This window comes from Xenia sp. Carnegie-2017, unplaced genomic scaffold (assembly GCF_021976095.1).
Source record: "Xenia sp. Carnegie-2017 unplaced genomic scaffold, XeniaSp_v1 HiC_scaffold_25, whole genome shotgun sequence".
NCBI classification, from domain to species: domain Eukaryota; kingdom Metazoa; phylum Cnidaria; class Anthozoa; order Malacalcyonacea; family Xeniidae; genus Xenia; species Xenia sp. Carnegie-2017.
In genome coordinates this window covers 6,572,734-6,593,761 of record NW_025813488.1, presented here as the reverse complement: position 1 = coordinate 6,593,761, position 21,028 = coordinate 6,572,734, and the positions used below count along the sequence as shown (strand labels likewise).

Here is a 21,028-nt window from a genome sequence, read left to right as displayed (position 1 = left end):
ATAAATAACACAATCTCATCTCAACCATTCTCAATTCTCAACTATGAACTTTGATAATACACTGGACAGCAGTTCGTGGGCACAGATGCAATCAAAGTATCTAAGCACCTGCGTAAAGGCAAGTTAATAACAACTTACCACACAATAATCTGATCAGATATCATACGATCAGACTTTGTGCCTGCAAAGCCAGTGAAAGGTACTTCTCATAAAACCTCCAAATCAAAATACGCTTTGTGTGATAAATTAAATATTACATGATATGTTATCTTGCTATAATCGACATTTGACTGTCTCCATAACAAATATGCACAATGTTTAAATTATCTCCCCTGCAAAATCTCTAATCATCTTGTTTGAGTGAAAGTAGTAATGGAAAATGGGAAAAAAGACTTATCTAATATACACACGAAGAACAAAATCATTAAACGTATTTTTGAAGAGTCATTCAGAAGAGTAATTCATGAAGAATTATTCAATAAAAGCTGCCATTGATCAAAATGACGGCATATGATGCAAACGAATTGCTAAAAGGATTAGGATGAAGAATTGTGAAAACCCTCAATATTTAGCTCGGGATGAATGGATTAGAGGGTAGTTAGCGATCGTGTGAGTTGGTCTGTTAAGGACTCAAACTTTAAATTAGGAGTAAGTTATCATATATGAAGTGGTGTGTAATACATTTCATAAGTCAATAAAAAGTTGTCAAACTGTGTTGGGGTGAAAACATACACTTTAAAAGATTATTGTTACTTTGCATAATTATTCAAAATGTGTTTTTAATATGTCAAACGAAAAGTGTTTTTGTCATTGTGCGCCAAGACTCTTGAAAGAAGAACATCAGGTAAGAGAGTGATTACACAAAACATAAACTAATTTTAGTTAAAAAGATTTGTAAACAGAGACAAAAGTTTTACCATTATGTATGTGCATGCAATTCTCTATACATTGCTTATAATTTTCACAAATCCTTAATTCTACTCAAGTTACGGCAAACGTTGTCAATACATTCGCACAGACGGAAATTTCCTCTTGCAATTAATGCCGAATAAAATGTATTCTCAGTTGATTTGTTCACACCTGTGATTATAAATATTTTATTCTATTATATAACATGTTATGTCAAAGAAAATCGTTGTTGAGAAAAAAATCTCATTTTGTACACTACAAAATGATGTCATAGTCAATGTTACTATTAGCTACGAGCAAAAAAGCAAGCGATGTTTCGATTTTTTCTCAACTCACCTCGATGTGAGTGGCGGTTTGATACCATGCTACACAATGCATATGAAATTATATTTTCAAGATACTAGCTAAGCTGTTTTCCAAAAATTGTTTGTTGATCATGTTGAAGAGTGATCAAGTGCGTACTTGGTTTTTTGATCGTTGCAAAATGTATCGGCAAGGACTTGTATTTGGTGTCAAATAATTAGAAACGTGAATGTGATGAATGTTTTTTAGTTGTATGGGATATCGAATTTTTGTTCCAACGTTTTATGGTTTAAATTGACATTAGCATTTTACCTCTTAACTGATAAAACTTTTCCTCATGCATGGAAAAGTTTTCTTGGATGAAATTTTTGCATTAGTAATTTGAATGCTTTGCTTGCTGGTAAATGCATTTGATTTTACTGGGGTCATAATGTAGTTAAAAATGTTATATAGGTTTCAGCAAGGTTTGCGTCAGTTAACACTAAAAAATTAATGTTTCTAACGTTTTATTAAGGAATACTGCCTATAGTGACATTCGTTAACTTTTTGCGGAAGAGTTGTGAGGTTGTTCATTTTATCAATCATTTGTCGCACATGATTTACGTCTAGCAGGGTGAATCATGATTCCAAGAAGCTATTACGTCTACTTTTAATGTGCCCTCTCAGCATAATTAACATAATCAACATTAGTCTTGCGTACTTTAAGTAAGTGGATTTTTGTCTGCATTGATCGAGTTAATCATATTTTGTCTAATGGACAAATTTTTTAAAGTGAAAGCTTCGTTAAGTGTATGCTTGTTGATGTACAAACTGCGTCATGCATAAACATCCTTGGTAAATGAATCATGTGCATTGAATTCTATTTCATCTTCCAAATCAATTATTTTGATTTAGAAACGTTCAAGGTCTTGCATGAATTACATTTGACGCTTCTAGTGTTGATTTCAAATCGCCTGCTCAAATAAACATATCCGACACGTGAAAAAGAAGCTGCACAGGCAAACTGATAAGATTGAATAATTTTTCATGGCATGTGAAAGTGGTGCTCATTTTGATGATGAAGTCATTTTGTAATGCACAGAAACATTCTCTGAATTTTTGGCTCTGGTTTTGTTTCGTCCTAAAGACACTTCGACGTTGTTTTCGTCATTTTTTGGCATTGTCAGATTTCTTTAAAATCTGTCACTCATTTTCATTAAAGTTAATGGGTGAATGTGTCTGGGTCACTGCGTAGGATGATTGATCTCATTCGCAGTAAAACATCTTATTACAGCTGTGCAAATTATTCTCGAATGAAACTCCCAGTTAAAGGGACGTTATCTACATTTAACGTGTCTTCGTCATGATGCAAAATTCGACACACTGAACCAACTCCATCTTCAACAACAGCATTAGTTAATTACACATTAATAATGGAATTTACGGCTGTCTGCGGAATATTGATTTGTCAACACATTTCAGCTACTGTGTCCACTCTACGTCAATTGTTACTGGATTTGAGCGACCTAATTCAATCTTTACCTACTTTTATCAAAAATGTTAAATTACAAATAGTTCTATATGGTTCTATTAATATTTACTTAATAAAAATTTTACTAGCAGATTAGAATTTTCATCATGTATAATATAAACGTTAGATGGCTGTCAATGAAATACAAAGAATACCATACATAAGGCAAAAGTTTTCACTATTCGATTAAACAATGAACAAGGTATGATGTTCTCATTGAATATTTGACAACTACTCGCTAAAGACAAGGATGGGGCAGTCTGCGGTTATTAAAATTTGTGATTACCATATGCATTTGATCACGAATTTCAACACTCTTTATTATGCATCACGTATATTCAACTACTCGTTTTGTGTTACACAACTTAAGTTACCTGAGATATTTCCATTATCAAAACAGTGTATGATAATCTTGTTTACTAATGTGCTTTTGTTTCTTGTTTATTCATGCTTTCCTTCAAATACTAACACGACACTTGTCGAATATTGAATTAAAAACACGCTCCGAATATTTCAAAATCTAAACACAAAGATTTAGGGAATAGAGTGAAAAAAAAATCCACGAGTGAAAGCAAAATTACCTGGGAACTTCTACAATAACGAGGTTTCTGTACTTAAAAAGTGCTCCTACAAGGATGGTTGATTGTATTATAAACAGAGAAATGACAAAACGTCTGCCGTTTTTCGCAAAAACGATTATCTTATTAAAGCCCGCCGCACACTGGTGAACTTGCAGCGCGTACTTGTTATTCGTGACAAGTGTGATCGACAAAAGTTCCTGGTGTGCGCCTAAGTTTTGAACAACATTTGTCATTCGTGTCAGATGAGTCAAATATCTGTCACGAATGACAAATGTTGTTCAAAACTTCCGCGCACACTAGAAACTTTTGTCGATCACACTTGTCACGAATAACAAGTACGCGCGGAGAGTTCACCAGTGTGCGGCGGGCTTAACATTCTTCTATAAACATGCCGTAAATATGATACAAGATTTCCGGAAACCCACGCCAATTAAATCTGTAAACAATTTGTACGTGCAGAACGATGAAATAACAACTCCAACACACACAACGCTTACTTGATTTTAGGGGGAACATACTCTGTCAATATCAAATTCAAAGTGAAAGAAAAGCAGCGCACCATATTATCTAGGGTCTCACTATGATAATCAAAAGGCATTTCCAAAACGTCTATCCTTCCTTTGTCTATGGATTCCTTATTCTTACAAGTTTGATGAAAGTACATCCAATGGCCAATGCTGGTGATTTGGGGAAAATGTGCAACTCGACTCAAACAAACCAGACAAATTGCACAAGGAATGAGACTGGTTCTCGTAATCAAAGTGATGTAAGTTTATAAAGAAAAACTCTATTGTATGTAATTACAAAAATCATTTTATTTGGTCTGATGAATTAATTTAAAGTCAATGAAATGTTTTGTTGACTGGAAAGAAATGCATTCAAAGAAATACGGTAGGTGCAAAAAAATCTCATATTAAAAAAAGTCAAAAAGCCACAATAGTCTAACTGAAGCCATTGGGTAAAAGTCATCTTATTGAACAATCTTATAATTCTGGTATTTATTATTTCCTTTATACGATTTTTATGACATTATCATAAGTTGGTTTACCCCATGCCTCAAACTGAATACGTTTAAAATGAAAGATTTTTCTATCAAAAACACGCGGAACTTTAGCGCTTTTATTTTAGATACAAACTTCTTCACAGTATAATGTGCATTGATTTTAGAATTATTTGCAACATTTCCAATATTTATAAGACCACCATCAACTACAATAATTGTACCTCTCCATAATTTCTGTAAGTTATTTATTATCATATGCTCCATCTCAAAATCAAATAATCTAAAGCAGGGGTCTCCAAACTTTACAGCCAGAGGGCCGCATGAACTTTCATCCAGCATGTTGAGGGCCGAAGAATATAAAAAATTTCCACGTTATCCTTAGCTTTTTAAATTTCGCAATGTGCTTGAAACGGAAGTAGGAAGTTGGGAGAAAAATTGACGTAAGCCACTCTTGCTAGTTGGCTTGCGACATAACGTGAACTTTCTGCACAAAATTTATTTTGTTTAATAATATTATTATTTTTTCTGAAGTGCCTCTGCGGGCTGGATTGAGAAGCCCAACGGACTGCATCTGGCCTGCGGGCCGTAGTTTGGAGACCCCTGATCTAAAGTGTTCACAATATTATAATACATGTCACGCAAAAAGAGACTTAGAATGAAAATCATAAGATAAATAATCATATCAAATCCTCGTGTCAAGCGCAGTAGAAATGATTTCCGTTTCACAATTTGTGAATTCTTTGTTAGTGTCCAACTTCTGTAAAAATCTCCACATTCCCCCTTTTGCTAGCACGTAATATGCAGCAAAGACTGCAGAAATGGCAGTTCTGCGAGTTCGTATTTGAAATTTTTATAACTCATCCACAAAGCCCTGAGGTGTATCCGCTTCTGAAATGCTTCCGTATTCTGTAATTCGTAACACTTGCTGAGTGCAAAACCTGCACACTTGCAGTGGAAAACTACGTCTAAAAGAAATAAAATAGACTGACATGATGCATTGAATTCAATGCATTGAGACAATGCATTGAATTAATGCATTTCTAAAATTTTTGCAATTTTCTTCTCCACAATTGAGAAATATGACAGTTTACAATGCATTTAAAATTTTTATATGTTTCATTGAAGAGCAAACCCAAGAACAGTATCTCGTTTCGTTATGAAACATTAAACACTCACGTATGTGGGATGTACATGTGAATCCACCACATGCATGTGGACGTCACAAGGCCAATTTAAAAGAAAGCGGATTCAAAAATATCGAGATACGTGTTGAGGGGTCATAAACATTATACCGAGTGTATGAATACAAGTGATCAAATTGCATTAAACCATTCAGTCAATGCCAGTCATCCCAGAGACAAGAAATTAGAACAGTTTTTTAAACTGTCTGAGATCTCACTATGGTACTCTCACGATATTTCCAAAACGTCTATCCTTCCTTTATTTATGGATTCCTTATTCTTACAAGTTTGATCTCAGTATATCCATTGACCAATACTGGTGATTTTTTGGAAACGCGCAATTCGACTCAACCAAATCATATAAATAACTCAAGGAATTCATCTGGTTTACGCAATCAAAGTGCTGTAAGTATATAATCTACTGCAGTTATTTTTTCTACCGATCTTATCACTATCTCATAGAACAAACGTTAAACATGTATAGATACAATTAAGAACTAGGAGATGTACAAACTTTAAATTGCGTATGTTGGCGACAATGTGGTAGGCATAAAAAAATTCTCAAGTTGCTTATACAAACCAGACTTCTAAAAAATGCTGAAAATCCAGTTTCAAATATCAATCTTTTCACAAAACGTTGAATGTTTGAAATCGCTCTCACTATTTATACGATTTTGAATAAAATTAAGAGGCGCGTGTCCAGAGAAAATAGTTTTCTATTTAACGATACCATCAAGAATATAAAATTCAAACGTAGCGTCATCAAAGAGCTTCTTCCAGGAAAAGATCTATCCACAATTGTAGATTTTTGAATGTGTCATGTAAATCAATTTCTCTAGTTGCTTCTAAATAGTCAGGACCTAACTTTCCTGACTTAAACGCATTACGTGTAATGAAGTGCGCAGTTCAGTAAAGTGCCTTCACAGTAATGAGCGAAAAAAATTCATCAAGCACTAGTTCATGATTCTCAGTGTACGACTGTAAAAATTACCATTTATCCATGTGCAATTATGAATGTATATGAAAACATTTGACGTATTTTCCTTTTTCTATATTTCATATGAAGCCCATGAAGAGTTTTTCACTTGGCCAAGAAACATTAATAACAACGATGGTGGTCTCCACAATTGGTGTCCTAACAAATGGTCTTCTTGTTGTTCTTATTCTTGTAGATCCGCTTAACATACTAAAACAAGGAAGGTGGATTACAATCCTAAGCTTATCTATAGCTGATTTCACTGCATCTTTGTCCCAATTCATGATTGTTGGACTGGGTAGATTGTTCGAGGTCAAACCATCAGAAGCTGTCATTTATTCTGTCCTTTTCTTTTGGATGTTTGGGGCTGCGGGCTCATTTTTTCACTTGACATCACTCACATGGCAAACTTACATGATTGCAAAGTATCCCATACGTAGCCGACAGATGTTGTCTACCAGAGAAATATACATATTATGTGCGACTGTTTGGTCGATTGCCATTTGCATGGCATTTGGTGAACTCACATCAATTTACACTAAGAAAAATGAGCAGCTTATGTACACCTACATCACGCTATATGCTGTTTTGGAGATTGCTGTTTTGATCCAGGTTATTGGGAAGTGTTTAGTACTTATAATAGTATGGCAAAATCGACAAAACACGACAGTAAATGCTAAACAGCACAATAGAAAACATCTGGAAATGGTAATGACAATTATCTTGCTAAATATCCTATTACTGGTAACTGCGTTTCCTTTTTTTGTCGCCAAACAAGTGGAGTTTATTCAAAGGCTAGGGAAAATACAAGGTGAATTGGCTTGGCGTTTTTCTTACTACTACAAACCAGTTGCCATGGTGAATTTCGCAGTTAATCCAATTGTGTATGCACTGAGGCTTCCCGATTATCGAAACAGTCTGAAGGCGTTGTTTAAAAAGAACAGTTTTATTTCTACTGATACAGCACAGCAATCGACAACCTCGTTCCGTTCTGCTGATGAAACGATTGCTTTGTAGATAATATGCGTTGATTAATATGCATTGATCATATATAACTTGATTACAAATATATATAATGATTATTTTTTTAATATAGGTAATAACATAAACTTTAGTGGAATTTGTAGTTATACTTTTGTGTAATTTTTAGTGTAATGTTTGTATTTGTAGCCAATTTTGCCTGCAACAAACTATTTTGATAACCACATCAAAACATAGTACAATATCGTATCTAATAATACGTTGTCCTCCTTGCTGCTTAATTACATCTTTACGAAGAAATTCTCTACATTGAATTTAGCGTGAGCACAAGCTTTGTGTAACAGGTAAAACTTGGCAGCTTTGTTGCATCGAAAATTTCACAAGAAAAGCAAGTTGCCCTTACAGACTTAACTTCTTTAAAATGGCAGAACGTTTTTCATTGATAAAACAGCATGGTCAGCAATCAGCATGTATTTGAAAATTCAGGCAGAATCGTTTTTAATAATACTTTATAGTTTGCAAGAAAAGTATGTTTAACAATCTATCAATATGTAGCATTTTATCTGCACTAGCAAAAGAGGAAGGCAGAAATGAGCATAGTCTTAAAATTCACACATACACATTATATTTTCATACAATTATATTTGTATAATTTTAGTGTTTGATAGAATAAGCTGATAATAAACGAACAATGAACAATACACTTTAATGAATACATTTATTTATTGTCCATAAAGATTTTTGAACGTCTTCTTGGACACATTGTTGCCATAGAATAATGACATCTTTTTTTCATATGGTGACGCAGCTGACGCTTTTCCTTTTTGTTTTCCAGTTCAATTGGATTCTCCAAAGATTCGCCATTCAACCACAACCATTTTGGTTTTGCACAGCAGGAAGAAAAAAACACAATATGAAGAAAAGAACAAGGCCATATTTCAACCCTTTCATACTTTACACAACAGCCCAAGAGAAGCTTGACGTCCAATTCTTCAAGTTTCAAAGTAGATTTACTGCCAGTACATCATTCCTATGGCACAGCTATATTTATACCATCAAGCATCAAGTGTTTTTAAACACAGACATCAAGCTTCTTAACAGCTTGAGTTTACTAAATGGATTCGGGCTGTTCTTAGTTTGGATAATACCTTTCAAAGTCTTTAAGCAACAAGAGAACACTTGACAGAAAAAAAATGATGAGAACCGAAAGCCGTGTCCTATTACTTTATGTTGCTTTATTGGTTATATGGGTATTCAATGTTCTATATTTTTCCAATAATTTCGCTATTGTTTGGTTCAATTTAGACACAGCTTGAGCATAATTATATTTTGTATCGGTGTTCAACTGCATTGAAGCATCAAGTGCTTTTATAAACTGTAGTGACAACGTGTGTTAAGTACGTAGCGTTGCCAGATGGAATAGAATCTTCTAACTTTGCAAAACAGCATTCACAAAAAATTCATTCGAAACTACTTGTTTTTATACATACAAAATTTTTTGTCTGAGTAATCTTCACATGCTCCTTTAAATAAAATCGTTACAGTTGTACGTGTGTTAAATAAATTTTCATATTTTTATTAAATCATTAATGACTTTGAGCTGACCTACACAATTTTAGCCTTACTTGTGATAAACAAAGTACATAAAGCAGTTCCTGTTATATACAGATGCTACAGTTCCATTAAATAGAGTGCTCATACAGTATAATCACCGCTTTTTTAATCAATAACAGCTATTTTAGTTATTTCTTGTTGGAAAATATCTTCAATCATAAATCCCCACATAAAGGCGCTGAAAATGTAGTAAATAGGGGTTATATAATCTATACATATATACATGCTCATTATATGTTGGCCCATTGCATTTTCTAACTTTAGCTTTAACTTCATAAGGTAAGAATAATGTATTACATGATATTACTAACATCCTATATGCTCATTGTCTATATAGTTAGTAAAACTATATAGTAGAATTCCCAGCATTCATGTAATCTTAGAACTCTCTATGACAAGTTCATGACATAACATATAAGTTCATTTTGACTTTTTGTAATGTCAGCTGTTTTTTAAATGCTCTGAGCAATTAAAACATTAGAGAGTCATATATAGTTGCGCATGAGATGCGTCAAAACTCTATGCATGTGATGGACATGACGGATCGTAGAACTAAAAATACTTTTTCCTTTGTTTTATAAATATTTTTAAGGCGTCGTTCAGTTTGGACTATTCAAGTGGAAAAAGATGTTTGAATGTTAAAACCTAAAATATAAAGTGTATGAACGAAGAGTGTTTGATTGTTGTCTTCAACCTATTTTTTATTACTTTTTGCTTTTCCATCTAAAATTCAACGACGAACAAACCCATGTATACATGTTTGACTTTGAAAAACGGAATTATTTTCGTCATGTATAGACTGTCTTTCTGTCACCTTTCATAGTTCTATAAACACAATTGTATTTTCTAGTTGACATAGAATTTTTTCTTTTTCCTTTCAAATCTGCATATCATTTTTATTGTATGATTCAATTATGACAGATAAATTAATGTGAAAGTCCATAACATACGTGGTTATTTTATTGGTTAATATTGCCTGATATGACGACATTGTAATTTTCAAATAAACTTTTTATGAAAGTTTTGTTGACGTCATGCTTGATATTTTAAGCTACGATAATAATTTTCGTTAAAACACCACATATTAAAATATGTATTGCAAGCCTTTTTCGTCAACGTATATTTCTAAAACTGATTTATATGTTTGCTCTTGTTTAGGCTACATGAATACATGGCCACAATTTGTGGCGGTTTAAATTATATTTTATGCATGTATATTTGATGTATTTTAATCCAATCACACAACCTGCTGACAAACGTACAACCCATATACCCCCCCCCCTCACCCCCATTCTTTTTATTGTCACTTACCCATGTCTCGACGCTGTGTCTTGTCCTGTTTCAGAGTCAAGTAAACGTCGACCGAAACAGAAACGAAAGCCCGGTCGCAATCCCAGAGTTCCATTCACTCCCAAACAGCTGACGACCCTGGAAAACAAGTTTGAAACAATGAAGTACTTGACAAGTGATGAAGTTCGTAGTTTGTGTTTGGAACTGACGTTACCGGAAAACAAAATCAAAATATGGTTTCAAAATCGACGAGCAAGAGAAAAAGAAAAAGTTCACAAAGCAGCGATGAATATGTTGACGTAATGACAATTGACGGGGAGAACAGTTAGCTATGTATGACGACACATGCACTGAAAATTAGTTATAGTTTTATAGAGGTCTATAGTTAGAAAATCAGTTATGCAATCATAGAGTTTGCATTGTAGTAATCTTGCACAGCGTACGTTCAACAGGACCTTTATTTATTGCTGTCAATATTCAATAATGAGCATAGGAATTTCATCGATGACGTCATTCGAGCATTTCCGCTTAAAGAGAAAACACTTTGAATGCAAAGTTTCATAATGGAACACATCGTAAAACCTCAGGTTGTAACATAGGATAAAAATAAAACATACTTTTACATTTCATCATCATCTCAATGTCCATTTTGTAATAAATATAAAAATTAAAAATGCATTTAAAGTTGAGTGACTTAAAATAAGGTTTACACTGCAGGTCGATTTAAAGACTGCAACAACAAAATCAAGGTTTATGATTGGTTCAAAGTATAGTGAAGTAAAAGATGCCATAGAAATGCCGAATCTCAATAATTAGAGTTTATCGCTGTTATCTAATTGACCCAATCGGAAAATCAGTTTATATAAGGTAAGTACTAATTTAAAATGAACACACAAAAGAGAGAAAAATGAATGCAACATAAAACATAGCTAACACTTCGTAATAATGCAATACCTGGATTAAAATATTTTATGTGGTTTTACTCTATGCCATTCACTGACATTTACGTACATAAATTTTATCGAAAAGCAAAGTTCTCTAGACACGGATGGTTGAATTGAAAAATACTAAATTTATAGTAGAAAAACATAAGAAACACACGATACAGAGAGTTAAGAGGTTCAACTACATTCCCCCCCTCTCTCGCAAGAGAAGTACCGGTACCCTCACCACCACCTTGCAAGAGAAGTACATGCATCACAACCACCTCTCCACAAGAGAAGTACTGGTACCACCACCACCACCTTTCTTGCGAGAGAAGTACATGCATCACAACCACCTCTCCCGCAAGAGAAGTACCGGTACCAGCAACACCACCTTTCTTGAAAGAGAAGTACATGCATCACAACCACCTCTTCCACAAGAGAAGTACTGGTACCACTACCACCACCTTTCATGCGAGAGAAGTACATGCATCACAACTTCCCTCTCCCGCGAGAGAATTACATGCACCACCAACATTCCCTTTCCTACAAGGGAAATACCAGCAGCACCACCACCCTCCTCTCACGTAAGAGAAGTATTGGTACCACCAATACAGCCCCCTTTCCAGCAAGAGAAATACAAGCACCACCACCAACCTCACTCCCACAGGAGAAGTACAAGCACCACCATCAACCTCTCTAAAGCAGGAGAAGTACAAGCACCACCACGAACCTCTCTCCCACAAGAGAAGTACAAACACCACCATCAGCCCTTCTCCCGCAAGAGAAGTACAAGCACCACCACCAACTCTTCTCCCGCAAGAGAAGTACAAGCACCACCACCAACCCTTCTCCCGCAAGAGAAGTACTGTCACCTCTCCACCCTCTCCTGCGAAAGAAGTACCAGCAACAGTAGCAATGACGTGAAGAGTTAAGCTCCAGTTATCTAATTCTGTAATGACTTAATACAAATTTATGAGAGTCCTCCATACCCCTGTATCATTAGAAACTGTGCTTTAAACTTTAAGAACGAAACTTTGAGCTTTTAAACGTCTTCACAAGGTTTCAACAATAAAAGAAATAAAAATGTCTTATCCTTTTACAAGTCCCATATTTACACAATTCTCATCAATCCTAATGTATAGTTCTATAGACAAAAATATTTTGGTAAAAGATATATTATCAATGTACAACCAAACGATATATTATCAATACCCAATAACAAAAATAATTTTACAAAAGGACACAATCATAAATTCGACATCATAAACAGTTTTAAAAAAGTTGTCAAAAAACACCTGTCATTTTTGCATATCACTTAATAACAAAAAAATTTGCGCGAAATAATAAACTCACTTTGTAATGATAATTAAAATTCTTTCATTTCTGACATAGCTTTTAGTGTAGCTAATATTAAAATCGGAACTGCTGAATAATTAAATTTTACTGATGCATTTACTCCAGTTTTCTCCTGTTTTTACTTAAAACAAACTAGCTAACAACTTTATCATTATGAGCTGTATATTCTACATCCACTAAAGTTTGGTTTCATTTAAAATATAAAATATGAAATAAAAATTTCTGTTCAGTAGTTATAAGGTTTATGGGTCTTCGATTAAAATAATTCGCTATTGCGCAAAAGGAATATTTCTCATTATCCTGAAAATGAAATTTTGGGAGTAAAACATTACACCGGAGTATAGGGAGACATAGAACGAAAACGGGATTTTCTATTTTCAAAGTTCTACTTTTATTTACAAGAGTCCTACCCGTAGAATAAACTATAATATCAAAGGATAGTACAAAGTTTTAAACAACTTCGGCCTATTTGACTTAATTTAAACCAGCCTTAAATATGTTTAGACATTTTTAGTTTGTTGATAACTTTCAGTCTTTCACAGCATAACTCTTTCATTTATAAGACTTTATACTTTTTAAATTGATAACATTTAATAAACCAAGTCATTCGCGCAGTCCAAATTGAGCCCCACATTCAATCTTTTTATGTTGTGAAATTTTAATTCATTTTGGATGGAAAACTGACTTAAATAAATTTGCTTAACAATCAGCTTATCAATTGCCCACTCGGGATAAAGACTAGTGATCACAATGATAACACAAAGTTGCATTGAAAGATAGAACTTTGCTATTTTAACGCTGTTATTTTGATTAGGTGTAGTTATATGATGTATTTTAAGTGCCTTTCGATTGCCATAAGCCCATAACGAATAGCAATGTAACATAAGAAACATCAAAACTAGACGACTGACCACCCCCAGTCTTAGATATACAAGATGGAAGTCAATTTCCCTGCAAGATACTGATATATCAAACGATTAATGGACACACTCAACAATTGGGCCTCCCCACCCCCCCCCACACACATACACACACACACAGACACACAGACACACACAAACACAAACCATCATCTCTGATCAGTTCGGTGAAGACGGCAAGACATTTCCTTTAATCACAATAAGAAATATGTTTGTATAACAGGAGGATGCCACTGCACTAAGAAGATTAGTAAAATCAACACGTGCACAAATCCAACCACTTTAGTGGGAAAAGATCGACAACTATTTTCACTTAACCAAAAGCAATCGTTGATTTTAATCTGAGCCAAAAACATTGACAGACAAGGAAGAAAAGAGAGCTTCAATCTGAAACTTTGATCCCATCGTTAACTAATGACATTCAAAGTGAAAGATATGAAATTTTTGAAAGACGTAGCTGTTCAAAACAATAGCGACAGACTGACAGGTACTTCAGCCAAAATGCACATCAGAACACACACACACGGTTATAGATTTATACATAATAAAGTCTCCCTTTAGAGAGCTTTTTGCTCTGTGTATCATGTTATACACCATTATTATTTGAGCAAAACCAAAATACATTTTCAGAAAATACAAGCAGCATCAGAGCAACGTCCTCAAAACCAGAGGTTTGCCCATGTTTAAGTGGTTTGCCCGTGTTTAAGTGGTTTGCCCATGTTTAAGTGGTTTTCATGTTTTGCATTTTCGTTATTCGTCTATGTCAATGGGGTTCAAGAAAACTTACTCAAACAATCAAGAAATTTTGTAAGGAATTGAACTCAGTGTATAAATAATAGCTATTATATCACTCTAAAGACACGTTTTTGCTTATCACAAAATATAGCCCAGATTATAATACGCTTAAGTACGAGTGCATATAAAGAAAAACAAACAAAGGTGTTTTTGGAACGCGTTTTCATAAACTAAATGCTCCATGATCAAATAAATACACGTCACACAGACTTCCAAAAATTAACGTACTTGACGTCAAATTCATGCTAACTAAACTAGAAGTATATAGATGTTTTCAAGTTGAGTGCATGATCATTTTTTAAATATATGCTATAGTATAATTTTAGAATTTTGATATACATTTGTATATATATTAAAAGAGAGACAGTAGTTTATCAGTCTATTTCACTGTTGTCTGTTACCCTCTTGAAATAAAGTTTTTGTACATACTTAAACATATATACAAGTTTAAGTTATAATATCCGTTGAACTCAAAACACCTGGAGCAATATTTTTACCGCCATATTTGAATTTTAAATTCAAGAATAAAATATCTTTTTCTCTTGTGCAAATGTGACTGGATTTCTTGCTGGGAATTTCGTTTTTAACGGAACAAAAAATTTTCGAAAATATTTTTGACATTAACAAGCGACATAAATAATGTTTTGTGAACACGAGGCTCGAGAGTTAAGACTTAAGAGCATCGGCAAAATTCATCACATAATTACAAAAACAAAATACGCTAACAAATTCGTACTTACTCCTTAAAAAAAAACCCAGCTAATCTTTATAATCTTCTTGTGAATGATGTCATGAAAAAGATCATTTCACACGTACTCTCCACAAATTGGTCTTAAAATTCATAAATAACACAAACAATCTCATCTCAACCATTCTCAATTCTCAACTTTGAACTTTGATAATACACTGGACACCAGTTCGTGGGCACAGATGCAATCAAAGTATCTAAGCACCTGCGTAAAGGCAAGTCAATAACAACTTACCACACAATAATCTGATTAGACATCATACGATCAGACTTTGTGCCTGCAAAGCCAGTGAAAGGTACTTCTCATAAAACCTCCAAATCAAAATACGCTTTGTGTGATAAATTAAATATTACATGATATGTCATCTTGCTATAATCGACATTTGACTGTCTCCATGACAAATATGCACAATGTTTGAATTGTCTCCCCTGCAAAATCTCTAATCATCTTATTTGAGTGAATTTAGTAATGGAAAATGGAAAAAAAGACTTATCTGATATACACACGAAGAGCAAAATCATTAAACTTATTTTTGAAGAGTCATTCAGAAGAGTCATTCATGAAGACTTATTCAGTAAAAGCTGCCATTGATCAAAATGACGGCATATGAGGGCACGAGAGTCAGAAACACTGATTGTAATTACTTAGCATTACTCACTATGTCTAACGATGGTAGATTAATTAAAATCATTTTGAAGAATTGAATATTAAAGAAATAGCAATATTCGTCTTGTGTACAAAGGTGTGGCTGTTTGTATTAGTTTCAGTGTTGATGACATGTTTATACAACTATATCTTATACATTGATTACTGATATTTTTCAACGTCTTTCTTATTAATCTCTCGTGCTTTGCATTATTTACATGATAATTTGGCTTATCAGGAAAAGAACTTTCGTAGCATAATACATTTCATAAATGAATAGAAAGTTGTCAAACTCTGTTGGGGTGAAAACATACACTTTAAAAGATTATTGTTACTTTGCATAATTATTCAACATGTGTTTTTAATATGTCAAAAGAAAAGTGTTTTTGTCATTGTGCGCCAAGACTCTTGAAAGAAGAACATCAGGTAAGAGAGTGATTACACAAAACATAAACTAATTTTAGTTAAAAAGATTTGTAAACAGAGACAAAAGTTTTACAATTATTTATGTGCATGCAATTCTCTATACATTGCTTATAATTTTCACAAATCCTTAATTCTACTCAAGTTACGGCAAACGTTGTCAATACATTCGCACAGACGGAAATTTCCTCCTGCAATTAATGCCGAATAAAATGTATTCCCAGTTGATTTATTCAAACCTGTGTTTATAAATATTTTATTCTATTATATAACATGTTATGTCAAAGAAAATCGTTGTTGAGAAAAAATCTCATTTTATACACTACAAAATGATGTCCTAGTCAATTTTACTATTAGCTACGAACAAAAAAGCAAGCGATGTTTCGATTTTTTCTCGACTCACCTCGATGTAAGTGGCGGTTTGATACTATGCTACACAATGCATATCCAATTATATTTTCAAAATACTAGCTAAGCTGTTTTCCAAAAAATGTTTGTTGATCATGTTGAAGAGTGATCAAGTGCGTACTTGGTTTGTTGATCGTTGCGAAATGTATCGGCAAGACTTGTATTTGGTGTCAAATAATTAGAAACGTGAATGTGATGAATGTTTTTTAGTTCTATGGGATATCAAATTTTTGTTCCAACGTTTTATGGTCTAAATTGACATTAGCATTTTACCTCTTAACTGATGAAACTTTTCCTCATGCATCACAAGATTCTGATTTGGATGAAATTTTTGCATCAGTAATTTGAATGCTTTGCTTGCTGGTAAATGCATTTGATTTTACTGGGGTCATAATGTAGTTAAAAATGTTATATAGGTTTCAGCAAGGTTTGCGTCAGTTAACACTAAAAAATTAATGTTTCAAACGTTTTATTAAGGAATACTGCCTATAGTGACACTCTTTAACTTTCTGCGGAAAAATTGTGAGATTGTTCATTTTATCAATCATTTGTCGCACATGATTTACGTCCAGCAGGGTGAATCATGATTCCAAGAAGCTATTATGTCTAAAAGTTTTCACTATTCGATTAAACACTGAACAAGGTATGATGTTCTCATTGAATATTTGACACCTACTCGCTAAAGACAAGGATGGAGCAGTCTGCGGTTGTTAAAATTTGTGATTACCATATGCATTTAATCACGAATTTCAACACTCTTTATTATGCATCACGTATATTTAACCACTCGTTTTGTGTTACACAACTTAAGTTACCAGAGATATTTCCATTATCAAAACAGTGTATGATAATCTTGTTTACTAATGTGTTTTTGTTTCTTGTTTATTAATGCTTTCCTTCAAATACTAACACGATACTTGTGGAATATTGAATTAAAAACACGCTCCGAATATTTCAAAATATATACACAAAGATTTAGGGAATAGAGTGAAAAAAATCCACAGACAAATGACAAAACGTCTGCCGTTTTTCGCAAAAACGATTATCATATTAAAGCCCACCGCACACTGGTGAACTTGGTATTGACGTGATCGACAAAGTGCGGATTTAACAACATTTGTCATTCGTGACAGATGAGTCAAATATCTGTCACGAATGACAAATGTTGTTCAAAACTTCCGCGAACACTAGGAACTTTTGTCGATCACACTTGTCACGAATAACAAGTACGCGCTGCAAGTTCACCAGTGTGCGGCGGGCTTAACAATCTTCTATAAACATGCCGTAAATATGATACAAGATTTCCGGAAACCCACGCCAATTAAATCTGTAAACAATATGTATGTGCAGGACGATGAAATAACAACTTCAACACACACAACGCATACTTGATTGTAGGGGGAACATACTCTGTCAATATCAAATTCAAAGTGAAAGAAAAGCAGCGAATCATATTATCTAGGGTCTCACTATGATAATTAAAAGGCATTTCCAAAACGTCTATCCTTCCTTTGTCTATGGATTCCTTATTCTTACAAGTTTGATGAAAGTACATCCAATGGCCAATGCTGGTGATTTGGGGAAAATGTGCAACTCGACTCAAACAAACCAGACAAATTGCACAAGGAATGAGACTGGTTCTCTTAATCAAAGTGATGTAAGTTTATAAACAAAAACTCTATTGTATGTAATTACAAAAATCATTTTATTTGGTCTGATGAAATAATTTAAAGTCAACGAAATGTTTTGTTGACTGGAAAGAAATGCATTCAAAGAAATGAGGTAGGTGCAAAAAAATCTCATATTAAAAAAAGTCAAAAAGCCAAAATAGTCTAACTGAAGCCATTGGGTAAAAGTCATCTCATTGAACAACCTTATAGTTTTTGTATTTATTATTTCCTTTATACGATTTTTATGGCATTATCAGAAGTTGGTTTACCCCATGCCTCAAAGTGAATACGTTTAAAAGGAAAGATTTTTCTATCAAAAAACACGCGGAACTTTAGTGCTTTTAGAATTATTTGCAACATTTCCAATATTTATAAGACCACCATCAACTACAATAATTGTACCTCTCCATAATTTCTGTAATTTATTTATTATCATATGCTCCATCTCGAAATCAAATAAACTAAAGTGTTCACAATATTTTAATACATGTCAAACAAAAAGAGACTTAGAATAAAAATCATATCAAATCCTCGTGTCAAGCGCAGCAGAAATGATTTCCGTTTCACAATTACATTTGCGAATTCTTTGTTGCTGTCCAACTTCTGTAAAAGTCTCCACATTCCCCCTTTTGCTTGCACGTAATATGCAGCAAAGACTGCAGAAAATGGCAGTTCTGCGAGTTCGTATTTGAAATTTTTATAACTCATCCACGAATCCTTGAGGTGTATCCGCATCTGAAATGCTTCCGTATTCTGTAATTCGTAACACCTGCTGAGTGCAAAACTTGCACACTTGCAGTGGAAAACTACGTCTAAAAAAAATTAAATAGACTGACAAGAGATAATACATTGAATTAATGCATTTCTAAAATTTTTGCAATTTTCTTCTCCACCATTGAGAAATATGACAGTTTACAATGCATTTAAAATTTTCATATGTTTCATTGAAGAACAAACCCAAGAACAGTACCTCGATTGGTTATGAAACATTAATAGCAACAATGGTGGTCTCCACAGTTGGTGTCCTTACAAATGGTCTTCTTATTGTTGTTATTGTGAAGGATCCTTTAAACAAACTAAGACGAGGACCGTGGATTACCATCTTAAGCTTATCTATAGCAGACATCACTGCATCTTTGTCCCAATTCATGATTGTTGGATTGGGTAAATTGTTCGAGGTCAAACCATCAGAAGCTGTCATTTTTTCTGTCCTTTTCTTTTAGATGTTTGGGGCTGCGGGCTCATTTTTTCACTTGACATCACTCACATGGCAAACTTACATAATTGCAAAGTATCCCATACGTAGCCGACAGATGTTGTGTACCAGAAAAATATACATATTATGCGTGACTGTTTGGTTGATTGCCATTGGCATGGCATTTGGTGAACTCACATCAATTTACACCAAGAAAAATGAACAGCTTATGTACACCTATATCACAGTATATGCTGTCTTGGAAATCGCTGTTTTACTTCAGATAGTATTGAAGTGTTTCATACTTAAGATTGTATGGCAAAGTCGACAAGACACTAAAGTACATGGTGAACAGCACAACATTAAACATCTTGAAATTGTAAAGACAATCATTGTGCTGAATGTCTTATTACTGGTAACTGCATTTCCTTTTTTTGTCGCCAAACAAGTGGAGTTTATTCAAAGGCTTGGAAAAATACAAAGTGAATTGGCTGGACGTTTTTCATATTACTATAAGCCAGTGGCCATGGTGAATTTCGCTGTCAATCCAATTGTGTATGCACTGAGGCTTCCAGATTATCGAAACAGTATGAAGGCGTTGTTTAGAAAGAAGAATACTGTTTTTACTCCAACATCCAAGTCAACGACCTTTTCCTTCCGGCCCACCAATGAAACATTTGCGATGTAACTACATTCATCGTTCATAACTTTATGATTAATATATAAATTTTTTATTTGGGTATAGTATAGGTAATATTAGCATAGTTTTAAAGGGAAGATGAAAGAAAAAGAAACTATCATGATTTGTAGCGAGATTTAAACTGACTAAAATTTACAGCCAACATTTTGACTTTTCATTTCATGAGAAAGATCAACAGTATGATACTTTTTTAACGGTACATATCATTAATCAAATAAACCTTGAACTTAGCGACGTTACAGATTCGCCCAATGCTTCGATAAAAAATTTGAAAGAAAAATGAGTCTTGCTTGTTTGTTAAGTTTTCTATAGCTTGTTGAAAAAATGACAACAAACTTACTTCATATATCGGCTGCTACTTGGTGGATATATTGGAAAAGAAATACTTCGGTATAAACAGAGCATCGTTCCATCGCTCAAAGAGTAAGTTGATCTGTTCAAGATAAAGAAAATGTGTACGCAGCTAACGTACAGTCGCAAGTGCACGGACAGCTTAAATACAGAATCCTTTCATCACAGGCATATGAGCCAAAAGAAACAATAACGATGTACCATCAAAATGAAATTTGCATAGTTTTTATTCTACTTGCGTTATGATGAAAAGTTTGCTTACACAAAAAATTTTTGTGATGACCCAAAGCACAAACTTACATTGTGTGCTGAAACAGGAAATTTTGCTATAGCATTTATTAGTACGTTATTCTTAAAATTGAACGAATTTATGTTTTGAAATATGACAAATCAAGATACTTACAACAAAGACTTTGCTAAGAATTCTCAATAACATGAGACCACCCTGGGCCCTGGTAAAGCCATAACTTTTTAATAATAACAAGGTGTTCTGTACACGGATGCAATATATTTTGGTGAGTAAATCAGTTCACTGCAATATT

General features: G+C 33.8%; 2 protein-coding genes and 1 long non-coding RNA gene across 8 annotated transcripts in view; 2 read left to right on the top strand and 1 right to left on the bottom strand.

Annotated features, from left to right (window-relative positions):
• Positions 1 to 793: 793 nt before the first annotated feature.
• LOC124453056 (cannabinoid receptor 1-like) overlaps positions 794 to 21,028 on the top strand; it is a 55,252-nt gene continuing 35,017 nt past the window's right edge. Inside the window, exons 1-4 of one of the 6 annotated variants that reach the window (XR_006950937.1) lie at positions 16,118 to 16,165; positions 17,143 to 17,213; positions 17,969 to 18,227; positions 19,191 to 20,277. The gene's annotated coding sequence lies outside the window, so the exon portion shown is untranslated. Of the gene's footprint in view, positions 845 to 3,810; positions 4,070 to 10,403; positions 10,594 to 16,049; positions 16,166 to 17,142; positions 17,214 to 17,968; positions 18,228 to 19,190; positions 20,278 to 21,028 lie in introns of those variants that run through there. The other 5 variants (XR_006950939.1, XR_006950940.1, XR_006950938.1 and 2 more) reach the window with 5 other exon arrangements.
• Positions 5,653 to 7,701, top strand: LOC124453068 (cannabinoid receptor 1-like). The gene is made up of 2 exons (XM_047003796.1): positions 5,653 to 5,892; positions 6,554 to 7,701. The coding sequence occupies exons 1-2, from the start codon at positions 5,707 to 5,709 to the stop codon at positions 7,478 to 7,480; spliced, it is 1,113 nt and encodes a 370-aa protein (XP_046859752.1). The 5' UTR covers positions 5,653 to 5,706; the 3' UTR covers positions 7,481 to 7,701.
• Positions 20,170 to 20,963, bottom strand: LOC124453517. The gene is made up of 2 exons (XR_006951109.1): positions 20,890 to 20,963; positions 20,170 to 20,568 (listed from the first exon to the last, which is right to left on the bottom strand). It is a non-coding gene; the product is annotated as an uncharacterized LOC124453517 (long non-coding RNA).

Coding starts and splice junctions, on each gene's coding strand:
- LOC124453068 (XM_047003796.1), top strand. CDS start 5,707: ATGGTACTCTCACGATATTTCCAAAACGTCTATCCTTCCTTTATTTAT. Junction 5,893..6,553: donor GTTTACGCAATCAAAGTGCT/GTAAGTATATAA, acceptor TTTCATATGAAG/CCCATGAAGAGTTTTTCACT.